General features: G+C 38.3%; 1 protein-coding gene across 2 annotated transcripts in view; it reads right to left on the reverse strand.

Annotated features, from left to right (window-relative positions):
* dgkb (diacylglycerol kinase, beta) overlaps nucleotides 1-18962 on the reverse strand; it is a 75119-nt gene that overhangs the window by 36751 nt on the left and 19406 nt on the right. For both annotated transcript variants that reach the window (XM_035608990.2, XM_035608988.2), the window contains 9 exons: nucleotides 18764-18852; nucleotides 18335-18451; nucleotides 17987-18085; nucleotides 14367-14468; nucleotides 10836-10909; nucleotides 10187-10261; nucleotides 6550-6635; nucleotides 5799-5888; nucleotides 4673-4833 (listed from right to left, as the gene is read on the reverse strand). In XM_035608990.2, the coding sequence (XP_035464883.1) occupies nucleotides 4673-4833; nucleotides 5799-5888; nucleotides 6550-6635; nucleotides 10187-10261; nucleotides 10836-10909; nucleotides 14367-14468; nucleotides 17987-18085; nucleotides 18335-18451; nucleotides 18764-18852 (893 nt within the window). The remainder of the gene's footprint in view (nucleotides 1-4672; nucleotides 4834-5798; nucleotides 5889-6549; nucleotides 6636-10186; nucleotides 10262-10835; nucleotides 10910-14366; nucleotides 14469-17986; nucleotides 18086-18334; nucleotides 18452-18763; nucleotides 18853-18962) is intronic.

Raw genomic sequence — 18962 nt, forward strand, 5'->3', positions numbered from 1 at the left:
GTTTAGTCCAATTATGAGTGGGCCCCAGCGGTTTGATGTGCCTTTCACTATGGGGGAGAGTAATGGCTTTGACAGGAGTGCTAGGGTCATTAGGGCGACTGACTGCATTATGGTAGTGGAGCGTGCTCAGTGATTAGTTCTGTCTCTCACCCCTGGTCCTGATTGAGATCATTACACTTCACGTCACTTCCCCATCCTCCCAAAGGGATGGCACCATTAATTCTCAGTCCAAAAGGGGCTGTGTCAGATGCTTAGGTTAGAAGATTTTTTTTTTTTTAAATGGGGTGGTCTTTTCTTGCAGAATTACCTGTATCTTTGGTTTTTAAATTAATTGGAAAATTAAGTTTTACAGTAAATGTTCCTCGGATTTTAATCTGGTATAGAAATCAGACTAATATAAAAAGGCTTGAACTTCTCTTGAAATTACTTCCGATTTGAGCATGCATTGGTGGCGACACTGCCGGTCCGTGGAGGCTGCCACTGCTGATCTTTTGGTTTCCACAGTGTCATTACTGAAACAATCTACCCCCATCTGCATAATCTCTGAGGTAATTATCAGCTTGACTTGGCGCATAATCTTTATTGTAATTTTTTTTTCTCTCCATTCAACAGAAAACTAAATAAAAAAATTTGCTGCCAACAAAAATATTATATCACACTTAAATCCATAGAGAGCTCAAAGTCTTCATAATCCCCACACAAACAACTTCATTTGTCATCATCACGCCTGCTGGGCACTAATCCCACAAACAGAGCAGAAACAAGAGGGGATATAATGACTTTATGAACCAGCAGGACAAAGATCTTTTCTTTGAATGTTGTTATATAAATTGGGATTAGCAACAAGGAATCAACTGATCGCATTGAAGCAGAAAACATTAGGGTATTTTAGTTTTGATTAACAGCATGCATTCAAAAGTATTTAAACAAAAGACAAAGATGTGTTGAAAGCCACAAACATCAACCTCCTGACTCAAAAGTACTGAAACATACAGAAGCTTTTCAAAGACTTTTTGTCCTTTTTCTAACTATTCAATCCTTCATGTCTGTCACTCTGTTATTGCTCAGATCTACACTTATATTCTGTATGCTTTTTCCAAATTCTTTAGCAAACACTCTCTTTTGCTCATACAAACACTGCTCAGTAGCACTTCCTAGTGGTGAAAACCTCACTGATCTTCCTTTAAAGCTGGGTTTATACTTGAAGCAAGAGGCTCATGATAGTTCCACCATGAATACCTGCAGCATGGGTTTAATGTGTAGTTTAGTGTCAGACCTCACCTATTAATGATGCCACCCCAACCATATCATGCTTTCATTACAGTTACTGGAATTACATATTTCATTACTCTGCAATGAAACACCCCTGTGTGTGTGAGTTTGTACAAAATTACTCAATGACACATGGATGGATTTTCACCAAACTTGGTGGGTATCTCCAGGGTGTAGCTGATCAGTCAAAGGTCAAGGTCAACAAAAATATGGTCAGAAAAACACATTTCCCATGATATCTCTGCAAATAATAAAGACAATCTGAATTTAGAAAAAAGATTATCTTTGATCATATGGTGGTATTGACGTTGTCATGACATCACTACGAAGTCAGAAAATTATGCTATATAGTTTTGCAATGCATTTACCAATAATTTGCAACACAATCTACAGCTTATTTAGTTTAACCAATCATGTGTCATCGCATGGTATACGGTAAATGATGTCATGATCACGTTATCATGAAATAGCATTATTACAATATAAAAAAGTAAGCATTGCCTGATTGGGGACGTATACAGGGTGCATGTAGTGTATGTTCAGTATCGCCCCTCCATTTATTTACATTTACCTGTCATATAGAGCAGTGACGACAGACAGCGTGAAACTTACATCCATGTCAATTCAGTTTTGCATTTCATTATTGCGCAGGAGAAGACTAATTACAATGTTCGTGTTTCATTCAAAACAATGAACAGAGAGTCTGTACTGGCGATATACAATATAAGTTAAATGTATGTTACAGAAAATGAGAAGATTTTGAATAGTATTTAACTTGCTTTGTATCTTTTATCAACTAAATATTGTTTGAGGAGGCACAAGTTTTGTTAATTTCCTTCCCCATGAGCCTTTTTGATAAACTATCATCATGTACTTTGTGACATTTATACTGACATGAAATTAAGGACGAATGTTCAGATATTTATTTCACACTGTAAACCTCTTCCTCCTGTACACATCACCATATGTTTCAGCGCTGTATAGAAAGATCACAGCCATTGTTCTCCTCTATCACAATGTGAACAAGACCTGTCTTTGAATATCCTCCGACATCATAATTAGGGGCCCGGCCCGGAGGTGTTATTCAACTAACATTTGTAAGGCCATGCATCACTTACGTCCATGCCACAGTCTGTATGAATCTCACAACGCACAGTGGATCCCTCCTCTGCCACCTGCAAATGTAAATTACCATATTTCCCCCTGACATTTACCAGTAATGGCTAACATGAGCTATGTAAAATCAGTGTCATTATGGTGGAGATGGACAGGAGGGGTGCTGATGGGTGCGATGCACAACAAGGCTTGTTTATTGATCAGACAGTTGAGGCTTGAGCACATCTCAATAAAGACTTAACCAGAATGTGATCAAAACAAATAAATTGGATGATTAGGCTGTTCCTGCAGGTGCAATATACTTTTATTTGTTTGGTTTTATTTATTTATTTATTTTAATTCATTATTAGTTACAGCGGCAAATATCTCAGTATATCAGCCTGCACTGCAGAGGCTTCTGTCTTCGTTCGGTTTTTGTTTTTGTGTGAAGCCGTTTCCAACAGCTTCACGTTTCAGCGACTAAGACTTTTTGTCACCGCTGAATAAACGTAACTTTGGTGTGAAAGGTTTGAAAAGGTGTCATGTGCGTCTCCTTCACCAACATTAAATGAATGCTTTACCCTACAGTCAGAGCCAAGTATTGTTTTATTGTGTTGAGTTCAGTGTGGTTGTTATGGCGCTTATAATCATCTTTATGTATCTGATACCAGCATTTTTTTTATAAATATCCAAAACTTTAAGAAGTTAAAATACACCAGGAGTTGAAATCTGGCTCCAAATATCTGTAAGAAAATAATATTACAGTGATTTGCAAGGAACACTAGAATTAAAGATATTGCTATTCAGAGGAAATCTAGCTGTATTGGTTTTTTTTTCTATGATTGTACTGTACAACAATAAATACGATTATAAGTCAATAACCTTCTTTGTGTTGTAATTGCCCACAGGAATCAAACTGGTAACAGAATAAAAAAAAAATCATAATGTAAAATATAAATGTGTATTTTATATGGTGGTTTGTAGCTTTTCAACACTCTGCCACAAATGCTTATGTGCAGCTACACAAAATGATAATTTAGTTTGGGTTTACAGATAGTATGGTCCTAACTGTAATTAATTTTACCTTGTTATAATTTATATTTGGTATTTACAAATATTCTTCTTTTTTCATTTTTGTATGGGGTCTCTCATAGTCTTTCATTTTGATTTTCAAGGTACTTTGGCCAGCTGCACTGTTGGACTGAGCCTGGGAGGTTACATGGGCTTATTTTTTGTATAAACCATGCATGCACTTTGTAACTTGTGCGCGCAGTTTACTTATTCGCACGCGCAACCTACTGAGGTGCACGCCCCCCCCTTCCCATCGCCATTTCATTTCAAAGTTCTCTAGCGCCTGGCTGCAGCCTGACTAAGAATAGTGGTACGGCATACTAATAGCATATTTGTGTTTTATATTCATGTTGGCTACAAGGTAACAATATGTAATGTTATGTAGTTATCTAGCTTTTAGGCCTTAATTACACTAGTGAAATGTGAACCAAAATGATGATGGGAAGGTGGTTGTGCACCTCAGTAAGTCGCACACGTGACTTACTAAATCACATATTATAAAGTGCACGTGCTGTTTATAAGAAATGTATGCTCATGTCACCTCCCCGACACAGTACTGTTGCAACAAAGGTGCTGTACAAATTAAGTTAAAAATATTTGAACTTGTTCAGGTAGAGCTCATTGTATTATGTTTTCAAATGTATTAAAATGTTTTCAACAAACAATGACAAAATACCATTTGGATGAAAATAAAAATAACCTTTTTTTTTTTTCTATTTTGGAATCTGTCACATTTAAGGTGAGACTGACAGGCTTTGTTACCCAACATGCAACTAACTTTCAATTACTCAAGTGGAGCCAAAGTGACACATAAAATCAACTACGTTCAGGCTGACAAAGACAGTTTTACTGGAAAATGTATTTTCTGTAAAATGGAGTGACTGGTTTCTTCTTGCAGCACTACAGACAAGCACTACCACTCTCTATTCTCCATGTTTGCGATTTGTTTGGAGTTCTTGTTCATTGAAATCAGCTTTTCAATTTGCTTTGTAATGCTCGTCTGTAAAGGAAAGATGCTTTTAAATTTTCTGGTTTTCTGAAAAAAAAAATCGTCAAAGTATTGACAAAAAATCCTGAAGAAGAGGTGAGATGTTTAAATTCTCAACCCAAAAAAAAAGAACTTGAGACGCCACGTAAAGATCAGAGTTATCTCTGCATGTTAATCCCCCCACGGTTCATTCACTAACTCTCCCGCCTGCTTGGCTCCACATATGCCGCCTGACGTCCGACTCACCACTCCGATGGAGAAGTAGTTGTTTATAATGCTGTAAGGCACCAGGTCCCCTCGCTCCTCCTGGTCTGTGGGTGTGACATCAATCTTCCAGCGATCCAGCATCACCTCCGTACTGTTCTCAATGTCCCGCAGGATCTTCAGGAGGCTCTCGCCTTCGTAGCCTCGGGAAGAAAAAAACAAAACATGAGCAGGTGACACATTCCAATGGCAGGCTTGTGCCAGGTGGCTGACGCCTCTAAGAGTTAATTTCTTTGATTTATCTGTGTAATATTGTCTGTTTGTTAAATAAAAGACACTAATAATGTCGTGTATGTTTATTTTTTAATTTTAATTTTTAATTTTTAAATATTTCCTTTACTGATTTCAGTAATGTTCAGTTCAGTTCTTATACATTTTTTTTTAGCGTTAATGTGCTTCAGATTTGTTTCTGATATTGAATAAATGTTTTTAGTTTGCTTCCTCATAGAGACCTAAAAGAGATGCCATAATGTTTATAGTTTCCTCATTTGTCTAGTTGCTCTAGTAAATGATTTTCTAACAGCATGGATAAGAAGAAAATTAGTAATTTCTTCTATGAAAATCATTTACAGGTAATGACCTATTGGCCTTGAAAATCTCCTCATGAAATTGTGCTGCAAATGTTTTTCGTTTCGCTAAAACTCCCTCAAGGTGTAATAATGACAGTTGATCAATTGCTCAGTCAATTACCAGAAAATTATTATTGTATTCTGATAATTTACTTAATGTTCAAAACACTTTTAGAAAAACTGTGAGCGATCCCTGGTTGCGGTTTCTCCAAAGTGAAGAATTTTCTTGTTACTGAAAACCTTTGGCTTTTGGTCGACAAAACAAGACATTTGAATACGTCATCTTCCTATAGTTTCTTAGAATTTTTAGACATTAATCAATTAATCTACAAAATAAAATCTGTAATTCAGAATATAAATCATTTGCAGCAGTATTTACAGGCCTGTGATTACTCCCTCAGTCTGTGTTTCTTAAAACAACTTAAATAACTTGGCTACAGTGTTGTGTATGTGTACCTATAAATAACTACTGTATAAACGTAATAAGGTTAATTGAGGACAATGTATTTCACTGTTATGTATCTATTTTCTGTCAGTACCTCCTCCCCATCGCAGACATCTTGCCAGATCGTTGCCGGTGCCAAGAGGAAGTATACACACAGGGGGGTTCCTGTCCAGGTTGGCCTTATCTGGAGCAGCAGGACAAATATCACAACACGATGAAAAACACGGCCAAAGCAAGAAGACAAACTCACTGCAGAGACTTGCAAAAGAAAGCATTAAATTAATTTTTCAACCCCTCTTATAAAAAACAACACGTCAATATGAACGTCCAGTTGCACAGTCTATTTCAAGAGACACATTTTGCCTGATGGTTATTACCTCTCTTGTTCTGATTGATAAAAAATTGAGGCAATTTGTGAGAACCCAAACAAGTAACGCGTCTTGAAGACCAGAGGGAGGATGGCAGGTGATTCTTTTTTTCAGTTTTTTTTCAAATGATGGCTAATATGTTGTTTTCCAACTCACGTAATCATCCCATTTTACCACCCCTGAATACGCAGGCTTGTATGTAATGAAAGTGTTTATACACAAACCATAAAGTACGCTTTACCATTTCAGGCTGCACAACAAGAGTGCAGTCATCTTTGAAAACTAATAAGAACAAAATGCAATTTTACCAAAAAAGGAAATGGAGTGTTTAACTTCTACCATGTTGCACACTATCAAAGTCTGAAGGCAGCATGAGCACATGTACTGTCGCACCCTAGGAGGTTTGACATTTTGTAATTACTGTAAAATGTCTCTCAAACAGCACAAATATTGGGAAAAGTACAACTAATTCGGTACCTATGAAGTCCAGGATCCAGCCCACAGTGCCATCCCCTCCGCAGGCCAACACTCTGAAATTAGGAACGTCTCTGAAGAAGTTCAACCTAAAATCAAACACAGCAATATTATAATTTATTCCATAAAATGAAGATTCTTTCATTATAATTTTTTTCATCCTTTATTTTCTAGTCCTATCGAGATTCAAGATGCCGAGTCTCATTTTGTCCGTTCCATCGTAGATGAAAATAGCCAATGTATGTAAATGAACTACTGATGCAACATTTAACCCTTGTGCATTTTGTTGACACATGATTTGATTCTGATCAAATTTGATTTTGATGTGTAATAATCATAATTAACAGTTTAAAATTAACCACATTCATTTCTGACCTTATTATGACTCGGATGTATGTAGAAAAATATTGTTATAATCTCTCAATTTAAGCAAATGAGACAATATTTCCAAATGAGGAAATATTTCGCGTTTTATAATTTACATGGGCAATGTACCAACACATCTTTGTTACTTTTGTTTGACACAAACAAAGAAATTTGTCGCACTTTGTAACGACTGATTTGGAAGGTTATATAACAATAAAGAAATGGACATTCCAGCGATATAAAGTCATTTCTATGGAAACTCAAATATGTAAAAGTTGTTCTTACTTTCAAACTCTGAATAAGGGAAAGTGTTTCCACACTATCACTCAGGGAGTAAAGTACTTTCTGCTTCATCATCATTGTGAAGTTTTTTGCTGCATCATGTCAACTCCCACAAGGGGCCTTTTACTCATTCTGCTCTGACAGACAATGTAGAAATGCCAGATTTACTCAAGTGAATGATGTTTAATTAAAATATCTCTAAAATGCAGATGAAGTGTGCAGATCATAAGCATATTTTTTAAGCCAACAGAAGCATCACAAACCCCCTCTAATCCCACAAAGTAGCGTGTCACACTGACAATTATTCATTCAGTGAGCTTGCCTGCCTGTTCGAGGGTTAATTGGATCATGACGGGCAATGTTCAGTCCAACTTCTTCCGTTCCTTCACAATAACAAAGCCCTAACTGAATGAACCAGCCTCCGAGCCTCATATAGCGGGTAAATGATTCGCTCAATTACTTTCCAACTGGGACCACAAACCGTATTAGACTCAAAACAGACAGCCGCAAACATGAAAGGCAACTTTGGGGATATTTAAATACCAAGAAACAAACGCTTAATTTGCTGTAATTGCGTTAGCGAGGCAGCTAATTGACAGCAGTGCATGCGGTTGTCTCGGCCAGGTGTGTCCGACGGTGACCGTCCACCTCGCTAATGTGCGCTGCAGTGCATGCACTTCACAAAATATTAACAAGGTTACAGCGGGGGTAAGGTCGTGTTCTCTGCTCTGAGGAGCAGCTCTGGGCTCAGCTCCAGACAGATGGGAAGCAGGTGATGTTTCAGGCCCCGTGCAGGGACGTAGATGTAAGAGAAACAGAACAGTGGACGCAAGGTCAGTCCAGAGAAACTTGGAACTGCGTCGGCACAATCGTTGATGACATGAAAGCTGTGCCAGCTCCTGATGTGAAACCTTGTGCAAGTTTTTGTATCCTGTGTGTGCCGCCGAGTATTTATTTTTTATAAAGGCACAAAGATTCTGTTTTCAGATCTAATCAAAGCCAAACAATGAGGCAGCACGGCGGCGAGGCATTCCTGTGCATTCTAGCGCTGCTGGACGCAAACGGCAAAGTGAAGGAGCCTTGTGCATGTAAATGATCCATTCATTTTCTTAATCCCAGATGTGAACAATAGGAAACCCGATGCTGGCCGCACCTACAGCCTACACATTGAGCTGCTCGTCTGTATGCATGACCACATGTGGTATAGCAAGAGTTTCACCCCTTATCTGTCCGTCACTCGACTGTGTCAGCTCCACTGTCACATACAGGCTTATGCATATGGAGCCGCTGCTCGTCTGAGGCTACAGCCTGAGACACTTTTCTCCAGGATTTGTTATGTGTGAACTAACCTCATTTGTGTCTGAGGGGAACTGAGTGGAGGGTTTAATACCACAGGCCTCTGCTGCATGTGATGGTGGTTATTATATGTGAGCAACAACGGAAAACAGCAGCATGTTTGTAAACAGAAGCGCATTAATCGATAAAGTTGAATGAATTGAGACTGCCTTCCTTCCTTTTTTTGCATTGCATGGATGAAAACAAATATGAAAATGAACATTTTAATATTGAAAACCTAAAAAGTTTTTAAACTAAAAACCAGTGCACTTGTAACATCTATCTGTGAAGAGCTGTATAAGCAGAAGAATATCCATAAAAAAAAGTATCTTCCAACAATTACACCTAAAAATGGTCTTAGCGAGGCGACGGTTGGCTCACTTGGTAGCATCGGCGCTCATGCCCGGAGGCCTGAGGTCTCCTGCAGTGGCCATGGGTATGGTTCCGACCCCGGCCCTTTGCGGCATGTCTTCCAAACTTTCTCCCCCCTTCACACTTAAAATATCAATAAAGGCTTAAAAAGGCCCCAAAAATATTGTTTTTCAAATGATCTTTACAGCAAACTCTGTTTTTTAATAAAGAGTTCTTTGCTGAGTTTGAGCAATAACACACACACTTATTAAGCAACTCACTCCTACTTACAGCCAAACTGACTGTGAGAAAAACCCTTAAAAGCAACTCACAAGTGATCAACAAATTAATCATATTCATGCTTTGAATATGATGAGCCAAACAGACTGGAATTCACCGTGTAGGTGCCATATTGTCCATTCTCTAAAAACTAATGTTAAAATTAGTGTATTGTTTGGTAAAAAACATGTTACAAACTGTATAATCAAGTACAGTTAGACCTACAGTAGGCAATTCCTGGTGCAGTGTGGAGTAAATGCAAACCACACAGATTTTACAGAATGTTGATTACAATCTTGGAGGTCGTTTAGCAACACAGTGTCAACCTCTACATCCATATCAGTGCTTAACTGAACTAAATCCCCCATGAGTCTCTCCAAACGAAACTGGATATAGTCAGTGGGTGCATTTCTGTCAAAATCATTTGCTGATTATCCAAAATAATTTGCAATATCTCCAACAACACTTTCCATAACCATAACTGGTACAAGGCTGAGTAGGACTGACAATCAATTACAATTACTTTCCTTTTGTGAAGTGGCTAATACTGAGCTAAAGGCACCTCCATCGCACTGGCCAAGTCAAGACAGAAGTAGTAAATCTAATGAGCACAATGCTTTAGACTGAGTTAAGCCCACCTACCTAATTGCCATTTATACACTGACACAGAGACACAGAAATAAATAAATGTAGACATGTAGAAATACAGAAATAAATAAAAGTAGAAATGTATTAATAAATAAATAAATGAATACATGTAAAATGTATAAATGAATAGATGGAGAAAAAAAGGGAATCTTTTATCGCAAACTGTATGTATTTATTAATTTATTTGTGCATTTAATTATTTATTTCTGCATTTAATTATTTATTTATTAATTTATACTTGTCCATTCTACTGATGAATAGATTTGAAGTAGGAGTAAATTTGACAAATTTGTATTTTACTCTGTCACCTTCAGTTGTTTGTTAAATCGGGCAAATACTTTAAATACTCTTCCATGTTTGTGCAAGGTGACCTACATACCCTGGCATTGGTCCATTCTTGGCCAAGTTGTACACTTGTCTCGGGTTCAGAAGATACTGGAACTTTCGGTAAATCCTTGAGTGAAGACGCAAAGAGATCAACATCAGAAAACATCTGAGATGTCCATAACATCAAAACAAAAAACAAAAGCTCACAATACAAACATCTGGCTCAGAAACGTCGATTTAGTGTCGTACAGCATGTGCTGATGCCGACCGCAGCGTCCAATCAGAGCGTGACGAGGGCAGCGAGGGGTGGGATATACCCAAAGTCCCCTTGAGGAGAACCATTAGAAAGACTAATTCATTTTAATTTCAATTTCATTATATCAACTGGCTGAAGTCATATTTTGATCACATAATTTAAACGAATGAGGGCCGGCATACTAACGAGCAAATGAATATGTTTCAGTAATAACCCAATTAGCCCTGGGTTAAAGAAGGGGGACCAGCCAGGGCCATGACAGTGAGGAAGGGGGGAATAGAGGTGGCTGCGGACGGCGCGTTAGGTAAATTGTATTGTGTTTTTATTTGACTAAGTAAGCCTAAAGCACTCGGCAGCCAAGGCCACGCTGCTGCTGTCGATCTGCGGCGGAGGAGCAGTGCTGTCGAGGCCCCTTGTAGCATGTTGAGACAGATCATGTGCTTACCGCTCTCCCTGCTTCCCCCCGCTCTTCGGATTGACAAACACTAGCAGAGGATGAGTGCCCTCTATTGTTGTGATCTGAATGGGAGATGTCAAAACAAACCGTTGGTGTTGGGAGACTGCAGGATGCTTCACAGGAATTTACTTTTAAGCCCTATCCCCCTCAGACAGTATACAGAGCACTTACACGCTGTACCAGGCATCTGATACGTTTCATACTGTTTTTTTCATGTTACCTGCCCATGGTGAGGTGTGGCTGCTCACTTTTCCTTTATGGCATGAGTCCTAATTTAATTTTGTGTTAATTATAATATCTAATTATTAAGGAGAGACGTGATGAAGTGCAGCAGAAATGGAATTTTAAGCAATCCCATCAATGTTCATTTTCTATTGTAGTTCTGTTGTTACAGTTACTATTTATTGTTGTTATTCCTATTAAAAAATCATCACAGAATAGGAAAATCAGAGAGTATTGAGAGACAGACAGACAGTCACTGTCTGTCAATACTCTCTAATTTTCTTAATCCGTTTTTTAAATCTTTAAAAACAGGGACCAAGCATCCAGTTTCATTTTTATAAAGTATAAGTCATTACCTAAAAACTTTTTTTCAATCAAATGTTATTCAAATAAGAATAAGTAGTGCATTTGTTGGAGACTATTTTCTGTGGTGGATTTATATACTAAAAGTGCACTCGTCACTCAAACATGTCACTTAATGTGAGATGGAGCCACTGATGTGTTTTCACAGTGTTTGGAACAACAAGTGAGCTTTATGACAGTGGAATAAGCTACGCTATATATTTTAGGATTTTAGGATAAATTCGTGGCTGGTTTTGGTCTGTTCATGGGAATAAGAGGATTATAGAACATCTTAAGCGAAATGTATCACACTCAACTCAACTATCGGTTGGAAGAAAAAAAACAGCCATGGGCCAGTTTTACTTTACAGAATAAACAATGCAGAAAAGATGTGCACAATTTTTTAAATTTAACATCCAAAAATAAATGGAAGAAAAAAACGTTTCTTGATTCAAGTTCTAAATATTTCGTTGAATTTGTAATTTCTTTTTATTTCTAGTTATTTATGGTTAAACTGTAAAATATCAAGCCTCAAATACGTATCTTTGTCATAATCATACTTGAATAGTTTTCCACTTCTTATATTTTTTTACATTTGTATTTCTTATATCTTTTATTCTCTATATTTTATGGTATGCTGTTAGCCTGATACCTTCTTCTGTAACACTGGAATTTTCCAGTTTGGGATAAATGAAGTTCCTCCATCCATCCATCCATTCATCCATCCATCCATCCATCCATCCATCCATCTTAGAAACCATCCTTAATTGTTTCCTATATTGGCCGATATATATCGGTATCAGAAACATTTTACTACCTCAGAGCCCTAAAATTCACATCAATCGGCCTCTAATAATCGTCATTACACTTTTGCTCCAGTTTGCTCCGAAAATTTATCAGTTATCAAGGTTGTTGTAGGAGATGGCGATGGTTGATAAGAAAACAGGAAATGTACGGCGTCCTTCTAGTTCCAGTAACTAGACAACCTTGCATGTACAGTGCAGTAAAACCAACCTCCATCTACCAGTTAGCCAATCAATACTCTCAACTTGAGAACTCATGACTCATAATTTAGTCGTAATAGTCATTTGTCACCGCTTCCTAATTGGCAGAGCAGTTTGTCTCGTGTGACAGACAGAGCCTGCGGTGCCGGACCCCAACTCACACAAGTACCACGTAAACAAGCGATAATCCAGATGCCCCCCCCCCCGGTTTGAACTGCCCCCTTCCTGCAGTTAGTCTGCAACAACTCGCCCTGTGCTCTCCCTGACACAGATGAAACGCTTAACTCCCTCTGTCTGCTATCCCAGCAGGCCAAGGGTGAATTAATGAGCTCCCTGTCCAGTCTCGAGTGATCCATTACTTCCTGTAATTATAAATAATAATCTTGATTATTACGCTGGTTAGCCAGCAAGAGGCATAGATTGATGTGCCTGGGATATGATTCATCACATTTCTCTCCCAGCCACGAGTAGACGAGCAGTCGCCACAGACGACGGCAGCTTTCCATCGCTGACAGATATCAGAGCGCATCGGGCCGGATTGGGCTCTGCAGTATGACACTGCCTGCCAGCAGAGTCCAATCACACACCCCAAAGCCGAGCACACAGGCTCACTTCAAAGCATGAAACTCAGCAATGAATGCATGTTACAATATACGGTTGGTGAAGACAAATATTTCTATTCATGGCTGAAGTACATCGTTTTGGATTTCAATTTTAAAATCCTGTTGGTTACTTTAAAATTTCCCACGTGGTCTGAGTGTGACAACATTTGAGGCCTTGTGAGACTTTGTTCAGCAGCAACACCCCCTGCCTGAGGACCACATGTTCAAAGCTTCATGGTTCAAATTAGTGCAGCTCCAATGCCATTTGCTGTTATGGTACATCATTAAAATGTGGAGGCTTGCCTCTGGAACTTAATGCACACTTCTCAGAATAAGATGGATTAGCAGCCGACGTGATATCCCTCTCATTTCCACTTCCTTTGTAATCTGCCACTATCATCAGAGCCTCACATAACGAGGCTATCTTTCCATTCATTCATTCATTTATCCATCCATTTTTGCGTCAAGATTCATGTGTTGGTCGGTGGTGAAACATTTCAAGAGGGTCTTGATGCAGACCGCTGGAGCTGTGGAGCTCCACAGCAGAATGGAAATACGTGACCTCCATGTCTCTAAACCGGAAACACGTGACCTTCACGTTCCTCAGATGTGAGAAAATAGTGTACTGTAACATATTGAAATTTGATTATGTTTATATGTTTGTTTTTGTCAATATAACCAATTACCAACGTCACTGATAGCTGAGTTGCAGCTTGCAAATCGCTAAAACGAAAATCTTCTTCTTGAATTTTTTGGGTGGTTGGCAAACAACAAATGTGTGCATTACCGCCACCAACTGGTATTGAGTGTGGATCAACATCGCTATCATTTACCTTATAAAAATAAGCATAAAACAAAACAAGAAAAATCTCTCATATCTACTCAATTACATTTGTTTGTCTAAGATATTGAATAAGGATTTAATCACACTACTTTTGTAGAATTAAAAAAAAAATGACCCAGCTACTTCCTTTTTGTATAGAGGTCACGTGTTTCCAGTCTAGCGTGGAGCTCCACAGCTCAAGCGGTCTGCAGCCAGACCCTTCTCAAAAATTTTGCGACATATTGCTTACTCTAACTTTCACCAGCAGATGTCCTCATCAAGTGCTGATTTTAAATGCATTGAGTAATGAACCTTTTTTTGATTCACTTGTGTTGAAAGCTTCGCTGGTTCATAAAGCTTCAATTTCGCCATCACTAGCATTCTTCAGATTCTAAACCTCACCTTTACACAGTAAACTAACAGTTTAGAACAGTTAAGTTATTTTTACTTCTGTGGTTTCATGTTCTAAATATATTTCATTTTATTTCTCTGTATTTGGACGCTATAGTAGTTTCTGAGGTGTCACCTGCAGTCCTTGGCCGTCCACTGTGACCGAGTTTGCTCTCTGCATCTTGCCTCGGCTCGACTGGCTGGACCGTGAGTCTTTCCTAAGCGTCGACTGCCTTTCCTGGGGTCAAAGGTCAAACAGTGATGTTGTTAAAAGATCTATAAATGAAGTTAAGTTCCAAATAAATAAATAAATAAATAATATATGATTTCCATTATCAGTGCCTCTGAGCAAGTGTGCTGTGAGAGCTATGAGACAAATTATGGAGAAGATTTCAATTAAGTGATTGTAGTTTTTTAAATCTCATTATTGCTTTTACTATATCTGGATCATTTGGAAAGTTATGGTTATTATCCAGATATTTTTAGTTATATTAGCTTTTGCATTTATTGTTGTAACTAGAGCTGGAGCTACCAGGGAAGGATCTCTCATTTTTTCATTACTTTTAGGTCAACAAAATTTTATTCCTGGCAGCATGACAAACAGTTTCAAACAGCCCATCATGCTGAGAAATAAATCATTTAATTTAATGGGCTAATAGTTAATTAATTGGTCTAGAAAGTTACCTATTTAACCTGGTGCTAATTATAGGGAAAGTTCTGAGATTGTTATTTTAGTTTGATTTATTGTTTATAAGCATTTTTTCCATAGGAATTTGTTTTGTGGTACTGCTGTTTATATCTTATTTATACATATATAAAATACAAATGCACTTTTATAGACCAATTAATTAAATATTTTAAAATTGTTTTAAATTAAAAACCCTAGTTGTAACTCTGCTTATATTTGGCCAGCTTTACCACATTTAAGGGATGGTATAAAAGTACTTAGATTAGATAGTACAGATTTAGAGGGATCTAATTTTTTACATCTCAACAGGGTAACAACATCTAGCACCTCTTTAAAACTTGTAAAGTTCGTAAAGACTTAATAGTTCCATGAGCTGCACAATTTATGGTAATGATCAAATTGCAAAGGACAGTAAACATGTCAAGGAAAATGTTCTAATTGTTTTTTGCCATGTTTACATGTAACAATCCTTTTATCATGGTATCACATTTAGTCTCTTCCTACAATTGTGCAGCTCTAGTGCCCAACCAAGAGCACGCACTTGCGACTGTGGCAAGGAAAAACTGCCTCTTGGAGGCAGAATACCTCGAAAGAACCAGTCTAACCTATCAGGTCAAATAAGGTAGGGAGGGAAAGCAGGAGTGCAAGAAAAACAGGAGGAAAAGGAGAGAGAGAGAGCGGGAGAGGGGGTTTGATGTTTGTATGAATTTGTATGTGTGCGTGTTTGTGTGTGTGTGTGCGTGTTATGTACATGTAGTAGGTGAATGTTGTGTACATGTGTGTGTGAGTGTGTCTATGTGTACATATGCGTGTGTGTGTATGTCATTGTATGCCTCAATGTTGCAATATGTGTAACTTAAGTGTGTGTGTGTGCGTATATGTCTATGTGTGTGTGAGTGTGAGTGTGAGTGTGTGTGCGTGTGCGTGTGCGTGTGTGTATCAGTTAGATAAAAGTATTAAGTCAAAAACGGAAAAAACAAAAACAATGAGAAAAAGTGAGTTAATCTGGGGTTGGAAACCAGGCAGAATGGGACGTTAACTGAGTGATGACGGGAGTCCAGGTTAAATCGAAATAAGTTATATTTTTATTTTATTGCTTAGAGAGGTGAATTTTTTTTCTGTAGATATATGATCCATTACTGTAATAGGTTTTTCCAGATAGCAATTTTTAGGTTGTTTTTTGATCGTTTTCTTGGCGATCGTATAACAACAACACAAGTACATTTTTCACTTTTTAATAGAAGTTGTGAAATGTCTCTGAGGATACCGGTTCTTGGACAAAGAGGGATGCTGCAACCAAGTATGTTAGATAACTTAACTGTGACTTCCTGCCAGAATTTTTTAACTGATGTGCAATTCCAAAATGCATGCAAATATGTGTCTGGTGCGTCAAGTGAAAAATTAGTGCAATTATCTTATTCTGTGAATCCCATCCTGTGTAATTTAGCGACAGTGTAATGCGTCCTATGAATAATCTTGTACTGTATTAACTGTAAATGTTTGCTATGGTTCTTAATGAAGATATTACTCCAGATTTGGCTCCAGAAGTCTGTGTTAGTGCTTATGAAGAGATCTTCTTCCCATTTAGATACTGGTACAGACACAGACTTGTCAGACTGATTTAAAATAATCTCCATTTTTGCACTGGAAATATTTAATATTTTGTCAATTGGGATTGGATCAGTTAAAGAGTTAATTTTCTTACTGAGTTTTGGTAAAATTGCTGATCATAGTTGCATGTATTCTAAAAAAAGGTGAGTTTAAAATGTTCAATTTCTGGACCAGATCCGTGAAGCTGATAAGAGAGTCTTCCTGAATGATATGATGAAGATGTGTAATACCCTTGTCCTTCCAGCTGGTGAAATGTAATGTTTTCTTGTTAATAGTAAAGTCTGGATTCTTCCAGATAGGAGAGCGAGAGATGGAGCAATTCTGTTAGAGTTTTTGATCTTAACTGTTTTCCACCAAGCATTTAAAGTTGTAGCTACAGTTAAACTTTGGAAGCAGGGATGTTGTTTGATGCTTTGAGTGATGAAAGGGAGGTAAAATAGCCGTAGGTCATTACATAGTGATTGTTCTGAGTCCAACCAGGAAGACTCAGCCTTTGGGCCTTTGAGCCATTGAATGAGGAATTTGAGCTGGTACACTAGGTGATAAAATTCTTGGGTTTTGTAATGTAGAAACTGTTATCCAAGGAGGTTTATCTTCCCAGTAGAATTTGGTAACTGTTGATTTAAACCATAAGCTGTTGGGAGTAATAGAGACCATTGTGAATAGATAATAGATAATAATTTTAGGAAGAATTTACATTTTTATTGTTGCTATTCTTTCAGCGAGTGATAGCGGAAGGTTTAGGTTCAGCATTGATTGGAGAAGAGGTGTACAATTTAAAGTGAACAGCTCAGAGGGATAGAGGGATCTATTGACATAACTGGGAATAAGAATAAATAGTAGAAATACTGATGTGTATCATACTTTTAAAGGGCCAGTGTGTAGGAATTAAGGGGGATCTATCAGAAGAAATTGAATATCACCTGATACAAAGATGTCCCTTACATTAGAATGAGCCCTTTAAATCTTGCACCGCCATTTTTCTACTGTAGCCCAGAATGGACGAACCAAATACTGTCGCTAGAGAGGTCCTATCGTGTTTTTTTATGTTACCTGAGGGCCACCTTAAAAGTTCCTACACTTTTGGAGAGGGAGGGTGAAGCGAAGGGTATTCAGTTTATTGCAATGCACAACATACACACTAGATGTCACTAATTCCCACACACTGACTGTTAAAAGGAGTATCATAATTTATATTTTAATGAGCAATTCCATGTGCAGTTTTTTTTCCCCCCGACTTTGGCTTGCATCATTGTGGAAAATAAACTCTAGAAATTAGAAAAATAAAGTGGGAGAACAGGCTGATGATTGGATCCTCCGATTTATCACTCATTCTTTTTCTTCAACTCTAACGAGTGAATTTCCCCTTTGGCGATCGAATAAGTTTCATCTCATCACCTCGGTGTCAAACGAGGTCAACCACAGGACCACAGGACCAGTGAGAAGTGAAATCTTACCAGGATGACGGGGCAGATTGAGTTGGGGGGCAGGATGTGATCCTTCAGGGGTCCACAGTCACACTCAGGTTTCACGTGGGAGGCACACTTGTTGTGGAGCTAGAGGAGTAGCCGTTATCAACAACCAAACTTGTGTTAAAAACACTACATGTTTATGTACATTTTACCGTATATGCTCAGGATTTAGGTTGTGTTACATGTGTCACTGCCTCAGTTAACGTTCAGCCACAAAACAAAGTGTTTTCTGGGTGTAAATTGGAGGGACAGAGGTGCAAAAATGATACCTTAAACAATACGCAGTGGAAATATAATGAGGAGGTCGCTGCAAATCCTCGGGTGGCGGCTTACCGTGATTTGACACCACACACAGTGGAGCCCAGTCAGGCCCTGGTAACACTTAATGGTTTTGTGACACTTGTCACACTTGGTGGGGCAGTTCCCCTCCACCCAGAAATGATGCATCACCTGTGGAGAGAGGCAGAGACAACATACAGGGAGGAGGGAAGTGAGAAAAAGAAACATGGTGCAGAAAAACAAGACTATACACAAAAAATAGTCAGAGGGAAAGAAAACAAGACAAAAAAAACAAAAGGAAGAGGCTGAGAAAACGATTGCGGCCGGTATCTGTGTTTTTAAACTCATCCTGGTAATTAGCGATGCTTAGTAGAAGACTGAGTGGCTTTAATTCCATTTGAGGAAGAGAAACCCTCGTCCTAAGCTCCGCAGAGCATCGCTGATCCAAGCGTGCCAACTGCCAAACACTTCAATCAGACACACCTCTGTGTTTTTCTTGGACTTGACATAGGTTTTGATGCAGGACGGCGGCGCCCGCGCCACGCAGCGCTCATGGACCGTGTACTTGCAGACTGGGGAGAGAGGAAAAAAATGCAATTGAAGACTTTCAACTGGGAAAATATAGCAAACAGAAAAAATAAGCTGTTAGTGGAAGTTTAAGTAAATATTTACTTTAGGCTCA

This window comes from Scophthalmus maximus, chromosome 20 (assembly GCF_022379125.1).
Source record: "Scophthalmus maximus strain ysfricsl-2021 chromosome 20, ASM2237912v1, whole genome shotgun sequence".
NCBI lineage: Eukaryota > Metazoa > Chordata > Actinopteri > Pleuronectiformes > Scophthalmidae > Scophthalmus > Scophthalmus maximus.